Source organism: Erinaceus europaeus, chromosome 2 (genome assembly GCF_950295315.1).
Source record: "Erinaceus europaeus chromosome 2, mEriEur2.1, whole genome shotgun sequence".
In the NCBI taxonomy this organism is placed as follows: domain Eukaryota; kingdom Metazoa; phylum Chordata; class Mammalia; order Eulipotyphla; family Erinaceidae; genus Erinaceus; species Erinaceus europaeus.
In genome coordinates, this window is record NC_080163.1 from 152,627,598 (window position 1) to 152,640,379 (window position 12,782).

Below are 12,782 nucleotides of genomic sequence, written 5' to 3' on the forward strand. Positions count from 1 at the left end.
ACAGCCCAGGTTAGAGCCCCTGGCTCTCATAGTACTGCAAGAGGCTTAGGTCCCTGGAAAAGTTGGTCTGGAGCAATGAAATGTACACACACACACAAAGAGGAAAGGGACAAGGGATTTCCTCCTTGTCCCCTGCCCTCAGCCTACTTAATGACTGGAAACATGGTGGGGTACCTGTCATGGACCAGGGGGATGAAGGCCACTCTAGGGATGGGGGGGGGTCTGGCTCCTGGGCTCTGAGACCACACACAGCTGGACTGATTCTCTAATTTGAGGCCCTTCCTCATGGCTTGGTTCCAGTATGATGTGAATTCCAGCTCGTGGCCACACAAGGAGGTGTGAGCAGGCCTTGAGCCCTAGCTTAATGACTCCTCCTTCTGTGGGGCCACCCCCACATCTCTTCTCACCTTGGACTCCCACTCCATGCCAGCTAGGGAGATGGCCAGCAGCACAGTAACGGTGACCACGCCAATGATGCGGATGTCGTTGGTGGGGTCCACGATGGGTGTGCCGTACTCCTAGGAGGGGGGGGGTACAAAGGGCTGTGTTCCCACCCTTTACTCCCCTCCCTCTCCTGGGAGGGACCCTCTCTTAGGAAAGTCAAACGCAGATGCCTTCTCAGCCAGTGGCACCCTGAGTGTGTCACAAGCCTGAGCAATTGAACTGCAGATAATTAGGACCCCTGAAAAGACTTCTGGGGCTGGTCTGTATTTGAAGAGAACTTCACTGTCACCCACAGTGATCAGACTGCATCATCGGAGACTTAAGCTCATATGTGGAATGTCAATAAGTAAAACAAGCAAACTTTCTTGGACCAGTAAGATGGCTCACTTGAACAGTGCACCAGTTTTGTCATGAGTATGACCCAGGGTTGAGATCAGCTCCCACCATACTGGTGGAAGCTTCAGTGCTGTGATGTCTTTTCTTTTCTCACTCTTCTGTCTCTGTCTCTATATCTGAAAAAGTGTGACTAGAGCAGTGAAGCCCTGATAGAGATTTTAAAAAAATTGAAAATATATTAATAAGGCATCCAAGGAAGTGTCACAGTACATAAAACAGTGGGCTCTCAAGCATGAAGTCCCAAGTTCAATCCCCAGCACTCTCTCTCTCCTCCTCCCCTTCTCCTTTTCCTTCTCTTCTTCCTCCTCCCTTCTTCCTCTTGTGCCATTAATAAAAAGTGTTAATAACCAAACTGATCCTTAAACTCTGAAAACTATAGTGGTTATAAGAAGGAACAGGGAAGGCTGGGCAAATAGCATAATCGCCATGCAAAAGACTCTAATGCTTGAAGTGCTGAAGACCCAGGTTTAATCCTCAGCACCACAATAAGCCAGAGATGAGCAGGAGTGTCTTTGGCATGATGACACTGGAACTTTGGTGGTGAGCTTGGTAATTCTACACACACACACACACACACACACACACACATACACACATACACACACAACTATGCTCCTAAATTTGCATCCTGTTGTAAACCAACATCAAATCAATTAACAAGGAGGGAGGGAGGAAGAGAGAGAAAGTATCGGTCCCTGATGTACAAGGTCATGCAGAGGGGCAGGAAGAGAGCAGGACGAGCTGTTGGCCTCACCTGTAGCAGGTCTCGTACTGTCTCCGCAAAGCCCACAGTGTGCATGGCCACACCCACAGCATTGGCGAAGGCAAAAATGAGGCCAATGGAGCCTCCCAGCTCAGGGCCCAGACTCCGGGAAATGAGGAAGTAGGTGCCACCTATTGGGAGCCAGGAACCATGAGAGCAGAGGCGTCAGCTGGTGGGGTGCATTTAGGACACTTGGAAGGAGAGACTGGGGAAAGGTGACCAGTGGGTCTATCCTATAGGATGGGGTGAGAGCCTGCCCTCAGCCTAAGCCTTCACCCAGATCCAGAGGAGCAGCCTGGGAGTCCCGATCTGAGTTGGGTCTGGGGGAGTAATTCCAACACCTGCTCCCAGGATAAGTGAGAACTGGCATTGGGGGTATGATGAGGAGCTGCCCACCTGACTTGACCTTGCCGTTGGTGGAGATGGCTGAGATGGAGAGGCCTGTGATGGACGTCACCATAACCGAGAGCAGAATAATGATCCAGGTCAGGACTGTGGGGGCAACAGGGGTCGGTGATCACCCCAAAACTCAATCAGGGCAATCCCCAGATGAGGAACCAGATGGGCCATCTGAGTCAGCCAATTAATTACTCTTGTGGCCTAAGTCACTTCCCTTCTGGAGCCTTAGCTTTCTCAGCTGAAAAAAAGGGGGTAGAGGGGACTCTGTGTCCTTGCTGGCAATTCTGAATAGCTGGAGAGGTGATATGCCCACACTAAAGGACCACAGGTGTGACAGAGAAGGGAGATGAGTCACTAATAGAACTCAATAGAACTGTCTGGGTGCCAGACTGTGTGCTATATATTACACGCATCCTAGAAACCCTACAGCAGGTCGGAGAGGTAATGACCACTATCACTTAAAAAAAAAAACTGATTAGGAAACCAAGGTTCACAGAGCTTAAGAAACATGTCCCTCCCCTCTCAATTTTTGACTGTCTCTATCCACCAAACAAAGAAAATTTTTTTAAAAATGAATGAATGAATGAATGAATGATTAATGTTCAAAATCTCTGGTGGTAGCATAATGGAAAAAGCCCAATGGTTGAGTGTACCCATTACAGTTTGCAAAGACCTGGGTTCAAGACTCTGGACTCTACCTGCAAGCAGAAAACTTCATGAGCAGTCAAACAATGCTGCTAGTGTCTCTCTCTGTCTCTCTATCTTCTCTTCCCTCTCAATCTCACTGTCTCTACCCAAAATCAATAAAGACAAAAAAATAATAAAATAAAGGGACTGGATGGTGGTACACCTGGTTGAGTGTACATGCTACACTGCACAAGGACCCAGGTTCAAGCCCCTGGTCTCCACCTGCAGGGAGAACAGTTTGCAAGTGGTGAAGCAGTGAAGCAGGGCTACAAGTCTCTCTCTGTCTCTCTCCTTCTCTATCTCCCCCTCCCCTCTCAACTTCTGACTGTTTATATGCAACAAATGAAGAAATTTTTTAAAAAAGAATGAATGAATGAATGAATGAATGAATGATGTTCGAAGTCTCTGGTGGTAGCATAATGGAAAAAGCATTGGATCTCAAGCATGGGATCCTGACATCAATCCCTGGCATTATATGTGCCAGAGTGATACTCTGGTTCTCATTCTCTATCTCTCGTAAATAAATTAATACTAATACCCTTTCAAAAAAAATGAAAGGAACTATCCAAGATCACACAGCATAGTATAGACCTATGTACCATGAGTTATGATCTGTCCAGAGGAGTTTGAGTTCCTATACAGAAATTGGCATAAAGAGATTAAGTGACTGATTCTGAGGGCAAAAAGAGCCAGTAAGAGTTGACCCAGGCCTGCTGACTCCATATTCCAGTATTCCCTGGCAGAGACTCAGAATTGCAGTTCAAGTTCAGAAATGCTTCTTCAGGGAAGTTTGGTGTGTGTGTGTGGGGGGGAGAGGGTGTGTGTGGGCACACACACACCCTGCCCCCTAAGCGGCACTCACCAATGCCTGCCTGGGCTGTAATCCAGGGGAGCCGCAGGTAGAGGATCACACCCCATATATTGAGCATGCAACGGATCTGGAAGGAGAGGGACGTCAGAGGCCAACTGTGTGGGCCAGATATCCCAAGACTAAGCACACAAATAATTGTCCACAGCTGTGGTGTGGCACCTATACCTGGGGATGACTAAGGCCTTTCTTTGTTTTACAGGCTTCAATTCCCACCCCCCCCCCTTATCCCTCACACACACCCCCGGCCTAGACACTGTTGTTATCAGATTCTTATGCAAAGAGATGGGACACATTGAGGCTTTAATGCAGGAAGCAGTGTTTATTATGCCAGCAGACCCAGAATGACTCGTGTCCACAAAAGGCTGGGCCCTTGTACAGAGCTATCAACTTTCCCATAGTAACTCATAGCAACAAGCTTCACTGGATACTTTGTCTTTTGTGTAGACAGAAAGTATAACTTGTCTGGGTTACCAGCAGATTCTTGGGCAGAAGTAGCAGATTCTAAGGCCACTGACCAAGGCCATTTTGATTATGGCAATAGAAAGTCCTATTTATGCTGGGAGGAGGAGGAAGATTGCCACCAACTGCATTTTCTTTAAAAAGTTAATCCTTGATTTTTTTTAAAATTAATCCTTGCAGAGGCCAAATGGTGGCTCACCTGGTTAAGTGCATGTATTACTATGCACAGGGAGCCAGGGTCAAGCCTCTGGTCTCCACCTGCAGGTGGGAAGCTTCATGAGTGGTGGAGCACGGCTACAAGTATCTGTCTCTCCCTTTCTATCTTCCCTCCCTCTCAATTTCTCTCTGTTCTATCAAATAAAATAAAGTTTAAAATTTTTTTTTTAAAAGTTAACCTTTGCTTGCCTCACTGTGGCCTAAAAACTTAACTCTCTTTCCCACCCTGTTCTCCTGTGAGGCCTCTCACTCTTTCCCATCCTGTTCTCCTGTGAGGCCTGGCAGTTGTGGCTGGGTGGGTGGCCCACATACAAACAGAAATCTGGGCTCAGGTTACTTTGCATCAGCTTCCAAAATTAAATCAAAGCCAGAGACTGCAGCGAAGCTAAAATTACCAAATGGGAGTGGCTGGAGTGGTCTTTGGCCCTAGCCAAGTTTGGGGGTGTGGCAGGGCAGGCAGGTGGTACTTATAAGCCAAGGGGATCTCAACTGCTCACCATAGTCAAGGGGGGAGATGCAGCTTTTGTGTATTAGTCTCTAGGAGTATATGTGTGTGGGGGAACTCACTGCCCAGATGGAGAAACAGGCACTGCCACTCAGAAGAACCCAGGCATCCTACCTCTGAGACCAGGACTAAACTTTCTCCTAGATTCAAGTGCCTCCCCTAAAAATCCCCTAATATCTCCCTAAGTTGATTTCACCTGATTCTGTACTGTTGCGGGGCTTCTTTGCACCCTACACTGCAGCTCACCTTCCCCCCACCCATCATAGAGAATGAGAAAAACACATCTGAGGATATGTGTGTTTAGCATTGCCCTCTGGTGGCTTTGAGAAGGAAATACAGTTTCTTCTCATAACTCCAAGCAAGACCTGACTTATAAGCGCACTTCCATTTATTAACTCATTTAATGCACATTACTTCACAGATGAGGAAACTGAGGCACAAGCAGATTGAGTAACTTGCCCAGGTTTGTAGAACACAGAAATCCTCCCCAGGGCCAGATCTCAGCTTGGGGGTGGGATTAGGGGTGGGGCTACAGGAAGCATAAACCCAAAAGAAACTTGAGGTCACAGGCTGGGGCTTGGGTCTGCCCTGATCACCGAAGTCAGACAGCTGGTGCTGAGCCCAGATGGAGCTTCGCACCCCCATTGCCATGCCTGGCCCTCAGACACCCCCACTCACCATCACGCCCTTGACCCAGCCAAAGCGCACAGGCTCTTCTCCAGTGTTCTTCTTGCTGCTGGCACCCGCCTCATCCTCCTCCACCAGCCCATCCGTCATGTCATGGCTGGGCCGCCTGTCAAAGGCCAGGGCGTGCAAGTGACTGCCTTCCTGCTGGGAGCCCAGAAGCCGCGGTAAGGCATGCATGCCGGGGCGATGCAGCTCCCAGCCCCTCCAGCCACAAACCCTGAAAGCCCCTCCTTGACCATCCTTCCCCTCCTCTCCCCATCTCTGCTGTGGTGCATGCCTCCATGAGTGGGGGCTTGCTACCTTTCTCCCTGTGGGCTCCCAGTGACGGGATAGCAAACACACAGCCTGTGCCCAGAGCATCCATGCCTTCACGTGGCTCTCCAACCATGAGGAAGCTGTGTCTCCATGGCACGGATGACAAGCTGAGGCTCAGAGAATCTAGGTTGTGGGAGTCAAAGGCACACTGTAGAGAAGAAGCTGTTGCCAGGAGTGGGGGTGGCAGGGGGGGTGTTGGTACTTACCTTGAGGAAGGAGTGCAGGTCAGCCAGCGTGGGCCGGACCTTGTGCAGCTCCCCAGGCAGGGCGCTATTGGCGTAGTGTTCATAGGCGGGCACCACGTCGATGGTGTTGTAGCCAAAGGTTCGCATGTAGAGGGTGCTGCTGCCGTGTGTTAGGTGGCTGGGCTGGCTGTTGTCATAGGTGGCCGGCGGCGGGTGCTCCTCGCCCCCCAGCAACGTGCTGATGGTGAAGCGCCCGCTGCAAAGAGTAGGGTCCCCCGGCCCCTCTGCCACCTGCAGCTCCGCCATTGTGGGTCTGGTTGTCAGTGGTGGGGACCAGGGTCGGTGAGGACACACAGGGCACCTTTATAGGCTGGGCAGGCATGGAGGAGGCAGGGAGGTTGGCCAGAACCGCCCACAGCTGGCAAACAGGGTCCCTGAGCTCAGGGTGGAAGGTGGAGCAAGTCCAGTGCACTTTTCACTATCATCAGAGAGCAGAGAGAGGGGCCGGGGAGGCTGGGCTGGCCCAGAGCTAGGCACTGAACCCAGAGAGCCTCTTCTGAGTCGGGGGGGGGGAGGGCAGGGAAACAGCATTCACCAGAGAGGACCCTTCAAGCCCCTATGTAGCATCCAGTGGATCTAATGGCCTGGGAGTCTGTCAACTGCAGGTCTTCAAATCTCTCAGTTCATTTCATGGCATTCTGTTATTTGTCATCATGGGGCTTCACTGCTCCAGGTTGACTTTTTCAGAGACAGAGGGGTGGTGGTAGATAGCATAACGGTTATGCAAACACTCTCATGCTTGAGGTTCCATCAAGTCCCAGGTTTAATCCCCTGCACCACCATAAGCCAGAGGTGAGCAGTGCTCTGGTTAAAAAATAAAACTAAAAATAAAATAAAATAAAGAGACAGAGACAAAGACACCACAGCACTGAACCTTCCTCCTATGTGGTGGGAGCTGGGCTCAAAGTTCGGTTGAATGCATGGCAAAGCAGGTGCACCTTCCAGGGGAGCTGTCCTGCCAGCCCTCATTTAGTTATGTTTTCAACAGAAGATCAGCTTGATACACGCACATACACAGTGAATCTTTCTGGACCCAAACCCCAGCCCTGTGTGCCCCCCTCGATGACACCTCCAAATGTAGAAGCCACAGGCATTGGGGCTCAGTAGGCACCAGGCAGGCATCTTCTGCAGTCACTGAGGACCGAGACTCCTCTGCCAGTCACCCACACATTCATCCAGAGCTTCCCTGGACTCTGCCTATAGGGTACCAGGGGTACAGAAACCAAGAAGCCAGGGCCTCCCCTGGGCCAGCCCAGAGAGTTCACCCATTGCTGCCAAGGGAGCAGAGGCTCTGGTCCAGTGCTGGGCCTGCCAGCCTTTAGTTTTGCCAGCCACCCTGAGGCCCTGCCATGAATGGAAATGTCTGCAGAAGCAGTCTGTTTGCCGCCACAGAAGTATTTATGTGTGTGTGGGGGGTAGGGGGGACTGATGTGAATTGTAGGGTCTAGGTAGGTCAGTGGTGGATGATATCTGGGAGTTGCCAGAGAGGAAGGATACCCCCCCCTCAGTTCCAGTCTCTATAGCCTCCTCTTTCCCAGGGGGCCTGAATCCAATGACTGAGATAAAAGGCATGGTGTCCTGTCCCCAGCCCTGAAGGAGCTCGAGCAACCCCAGGTTGACAGTGGCTTAGTGTCTACACAGCAACTACTGCTCTCCTGCCCAGGCCTGTTTCCTTCCCTCCTTCCCACAGTGCCCAGCACAGGGTAGGATCCTCCCTGCTGAGTACATAGCACACTCACTTGTGCCTGAGTCTGTCTGGGAGAGGGTGAAACTCACAACAAAACCACTGATCTCTTTCTCTCCCTGCTGAATCTTGCATGTTTCATTTATCCACCGGATCTTTGCTGCTCAGCCACTGGGCCCAGGGTTGAAGAGGAGCTGGGAGTATGGGTGCCCCAGGTCTGCACTTAGGGTGCTGCCGAGTCAGTGGGAGACATGGGCATGGAAGTACAGCAGCCCATGCTGAATTTTTCAGATAAGAGGCAGAAAGGGAGGAAAAGACACTACAGTGTGAAAGTTTCCTTCAGTGTAGTGTGTGGTGGTGGTGGTGGGGAGCTTGAACCTGCATCCTGTGCATGATAAAGTAGGTGTACTATCCAAGTGGGCCATCTTGTTAGCCTCTGTGTATTCATCTTTAAAAAGAGGAGGAGCAGCAGCAGGGGCAGTGATAGAAAGCTGCACTTTTTGGGTGGGTGAACTAGCTTACTTGGATAGTGTGTTGCTTTGCCATGTGTGTGATCCACACATTCAAGGCCGACCCCCACCCTCTCTGCGCCTCCTTCTCTCTCTCCATATGTGTGTGTATATATATATCTTCCCAGGGTTCCCCTTGGTGCCCAACCCCTCTCTTGCATTTCCAGTTCTTTTTCAGAACAGTGTGTCCCCAACCCCCTGTGACTGCAGCCACCAGTGGCAACCAAGGCTGGATGGTGAGCTCTGGAGGCCAGGGGTCAATGTTTCACCGCCCTCTGTGGCCCCCACCCAAGATCTGGTGGAGAGGCCTCTGAGTTACTCATTCCCTCCCTGGGGCCTCGGGACAGATCTTATCACCCTTTTTCTCTTAAACTGTCACTGGGCAAATGAAAACTCACAGCTGCCCAATTTCCCCTTACACCATTCCAATTCCTTCTGCCCCTGGAGCAGGGGTAGTTGGAAAATTCTTGATTAAGATCTCAGAAGAGGAAAAGAGCCTGATGGCACCAGGCTGGTTCCCAGCAGCACCAGGGGCAGGGGCAGAGTGAGGGGCCACAAAGCAGCTGGGTAACCTTGGAAGAGTTGCTTCTTTCTCCCTCTCAGCACTGCCTGGGCCAGCACTGCCCGCATCTCGCCCCTGAACTTGTGTGGGCTCTGTCTACAGGGTATCGGAGTACAGAAGGAGCCAGGACCTCACCTGGGCCAGCTCAGACAGATCACCCCCCCCCCATTGCCAAGACAGCAGGGAGCAGGGGTAACAATTCTGTCCCAAGAAGCCTTTTCTGGGGGTGAGGTGGGATTTAAGCAGGACCCCTCCCCAAAGGGCTGAAGGGACTGGCAGGACACCTTGTCCCAGGACACAGACCCATGGAGGGAGTCTCACACTTGGCTGGGATGGCACCAGCTTGCAGAATGCTCCCAGGTGCCATTTTCTTACTGGGAAGAAACAGCAGGGCTACACTGGACCCCTTTCTGCTAGGATTTGAGCTTATAGGACATCCCCCAGAGCCCTTCAGAACTGAGACCTGACACCCACAAGCTTCCTTAAGGAGTCTTAGGCTGAATCTCAACTCTGCCCACTATTTCCATTTGGTTTAGTTTTCAGAGTCGGGGCCGTGGTGTGTGTGCAAATTCACCACTCTTGGGCCATTTTTTTTTTTTTCCTAGACAGGAACAGAAAGACAACCTTGTAAGTGGAGCTTCCCACTGGCCCATAGCACTCCCATGTGGTTGGTGTGGAGTCTGGAACCCACACAGCTGACCCTGTGTGCTCTCTCTCCAGCTTGTGACAGTTTCTGGGTGACTCTGAGAAGTCACCTGACCTTAGGTGCCTCAGCTTCCTCCCCATTCGGGAAGGACCCTAGCCTCAGTGAGGGCTCCCGGGGTGGGGGAGGCCACTTTTTGTAGCTCCTGGTTTTCAGGAGGAGGGAAGGCAGTGAAGGAACTGAAAGACTCAATGTCAGAAACTCCCTGGAAGTGAAAGAGGAGGCTGCTGACGGCTCCTGGGTAACCTTGGAATCTCAGGCACCTCTGGAGCCCTGGCACCTCTGGAGCCCTGGCCCTTACCTTGGCAGACAAACCAGCCTGGGGCCCCTGGCAGCTGATTGGCTGAGAAAGGGAGTTGGGTAGACAAGGACAGAGGGGATTCCAGGCCTGGAGGTGGGGGGTGAGACTGTTGAAGTGGACACACACACATACACAGGGCTGAGGTAGTAGAAGAGGGAAGAAACCACAGGAGGTGAGGCTGAAAGGGATCCGCATGTTCCTGCAGTCACACACATTTATTGAGCACCTGCTGCAAACCATTCCCTGTGCAAGGTGGCGCTGTGGGGGAACAAGACCACAGTCCCTGCCCCCCTGGAGCTCACAATCTAGTGGAAGAGACACTAGGTCAAGAGACAATTGTTGTGATACATTTAGTGGTATGTGCTATTTAGAAAACACAACTGCATTCCCCACCCCACCCCCCTTTGAGGAAGGATATCTGGGGGGGCTCTCCAAGAATGAGGAAATTTGAGTTAAGCTCCAGCAGTAAGGAGCCACCAACATGTGAACAGGAGTGAGTACCTAGGCACCATGAAGAGGGAAAAATCTGTACAAAGCCTTGGGGCAGCCTTGGGTGTGGCTGAGGTCTCAAGAGATCAAAGAGCAGAGGAACCAAGGAGATAGGGTTTGGGGCATGGATGGGGGAACATAGGGCCTTGTAAGCCAGGCTTAGAAACTCTGTACAGCCATTGAGCTGCACTTCAGGCAATTTCCTCGCTAACTGAAAGTCACACAATCCTAGAAGCTACAGCCTGCCATGGACCTATGCTCTACGCAACAGCCTACTGAGCCACTGTTCTCCACGGGACTGAAACATTAAGAGACATGAGCCGTGACTGTATTCTACCATGTGACGGCCCAAAGATCCCTTTGGCCACTATGTGCCCCTTGTGTCTCCCAGGTCTCAGGAGGGGAAGGGGACAGTGAAGGAGCTGGAAGACTGTGACAAGGCAAAAATGGGAGCAGGGGGGTGCCAGCAGGTGCACAATGTTGGTGACCAGACTTTGGGGGACATGGGGGAGGTGGGAGCTGTTGGCTGGCAGGATGGTGGGTAATTGAGATAGATTCTGAAGGCAGAGCTGACGGAATCAGCATATGGATTTATGCTGGATGGGGGTTCTAGAGACAGAAAGCTAGCGAGAAGAGGCCTGAATGCTCTGAATGTAAGGACCTGGCCCTCAGTCTGGGGGTGGGGTGGGGGTGTTACACCCCAGCTGCTTCTGCAAAGGCAGCCAGGGACATCAGTGATGTGGGGAGTATTACAGAAAGTGGGGTAGAGGAGGGGCAGGTAGGGAAGGCCCTCAGGAGGTAGGGTTGCAGTGAGCCAAGAGCATACAGCAGGCCCGGCTCTGGGTACAAGGTTCAGACTGAAGCACTGCACCTCTGACAAACACTGGTTCTGTGGCCTCATGCTGGAAGTGTTTAAGGGCCTGGGTGGAGGCCAGGGTGAATGCTAGGGATGAGTATGTTTGCAAAGTTCCTCATGTGGTCCTGGGGTGGGCTAATGAGAACTCTCTTTCACACAGATTCTGCATCCTTCACTCCCACCTCCCCACACCCTACCCCCATCTGCATCTGCCCAGGTCCCACGAGGCTCGCCTGGAGAGGATGGGTATGATGCAACCCTGGTGTCGTGAAATAGCCGGGTAAGAGGATGCGCTGCTCGTCGGCCTGATTCACAACACCAGCTGCAGCAACGATACCAGAACTCCGCCAGCTTCCTGCTCTGGATGTGGCTCCGGGCTCCGAAGCGGCAGTGAACTCTGCCAGCAGCCTCCCGACAGATGGCTGCCCCAGCCAGCACAGCACCATGGTGTGGGGTCGAGAACACAGAGGCTGGGGCCCTGTCCTCAAAGGGCTCACATTCTTGGCAGGAAAAGGGACAGAGACAAGATACTGGTCATCCTGCAAAACCAGAGGCTGATTGGCAGCCTCTCCAGCAGCCAGGACCAGGAAATGGAGATTATCTTGAGCTCAGTGGGCCACACAGCTGCAGCCACTGCCAAGCCTGGCCCTTCTCCCTGGACAACCTTCTAGCAAGTGGATGCCAAAGTATCTTGAAATTATTGGTAGTTAAGAGAAAAATGGGGGTGGGGTGGGGTGTGGTGGGGTGGGGTGGGGTGGGGTGGGGTGGGGTGGTGGCACACCTGGTTAAGCACACACATTATAGTGCACAAGGATCTAGGTTCGAGGCCCTGGTCCCCACCTGCTGAAGTAAGCATCACAAGTGGTGAAGCAGGGCTACAGGTCTCTCTCTGTCTTGCTCCCTCTCTATCTTCCCCTTCCCTCTCAATTTCTGGCTATCTATATCCAATAAATAAAGATAAAACTAAACAAAACAGTGACACATGCTTGATGAGCTAAGATATCTTCAATATTAAAGGAAGGACTCCTGGTTCCTTTTTCTTCATGATCAGACTTTTGGTAAAAGAACCATTTTGCCAAAATTCATCCAACAAGCAATTGCAGGCAGTAACAAAGTAGTTTAGACAATTGGGCCAATTTGGAGGACACAGAGGATGTGGCATGATCCCTGTCCTCACAGAGCATAGTTTAGCAGAGGACTAGGACCAACAGCTTATGAAGGCATTCATTCCCAGATAAAATGTCATGTGGGTCCAGAGAAGGGATGACTTCCTCTAGCTGGGGCAGTGGAGTAAATAAAATAGCAGAGTTATAATAAAAGGGGGCAGGGAGAGACAATCATTTAAGGAAGGAATCAAATAATAGCACAGAGCTTCCTGGCAGCCAACACAAAAAGTAGATACACGGTCAGTAGTCACTAGCTGACAAACGGGATTATCAGATTATTTCTCCTTTTCCTCTTCTCACACAGAAAATAAATGTCCACCAAGGACTTTCTCCTTCCCTCCAGGCTTAGCCAAGATTCCAATATAAGGGTGATCTGAGCTGAGCCTTGCTTCATTAACACAAAATGAAATAAAAATTCAGTCCTCCCTTCAAGGGAGGGGATTGGATACAGAGTTCTGGTGCTGGGAATTGTGTGGAATTGTACCCCTCTTATCCTATGGTCTTGTCGATGTTTTTTATTTTAAT

General features: G+C 51.2%; 1 protein-coding gene across 6 annotated transcripts in view; it reads right to left on the reverse strand.

The window, feature by feature from the left end:
• SLC12A3 (solute carrier family 12 member 3) overlaps positions 1–6,269 on the reverse strand; it is a 49,064-nt gene extending 42,795 nt beyond the window's left edge. For 3 of the 6 annotated variants that reach the window (XR_009548292.1, XM_060185512.1, XM_007520109.3), the window contains exons 1-6: positions 5,949–6,269; positions 5,419–5,571; positions 3,552–3,627; positions 2,000–2,095; positions 1,595–1,734; positions 408–518 (exon numbers count right to left, since the gene is read on the reverse strand). Coding sequence is in view for 5 of the 6 variants with exons in the window: in XM_060185512.1 (XP_060041495.1) it covers positions 408–518; positions 1,595–1,734; positions 2,000–2,095; positions 3,552–3,627; positions 5,419–5,571; positions 5,949–6,233 (861 nt within the window). In the remaining variant the exon portion in view is untranslated. Of the gene's footprint in view, positions 1–407; positions 519–1,594; positions 1,735–1,999; positions 2,096–3,551; positions 3,628–5,418; positions 5,572–5,727; positions 5,866–5,948 lie in introns of all 6 variants that reach the window. The other 3 variants (XM_060185514.1, XM_060185513.1, XM_007520110.3) reach the window with 3 other exon arrangements.
• Positions 6,270–12,782: the final 6,513 nt, after the last annotated feature.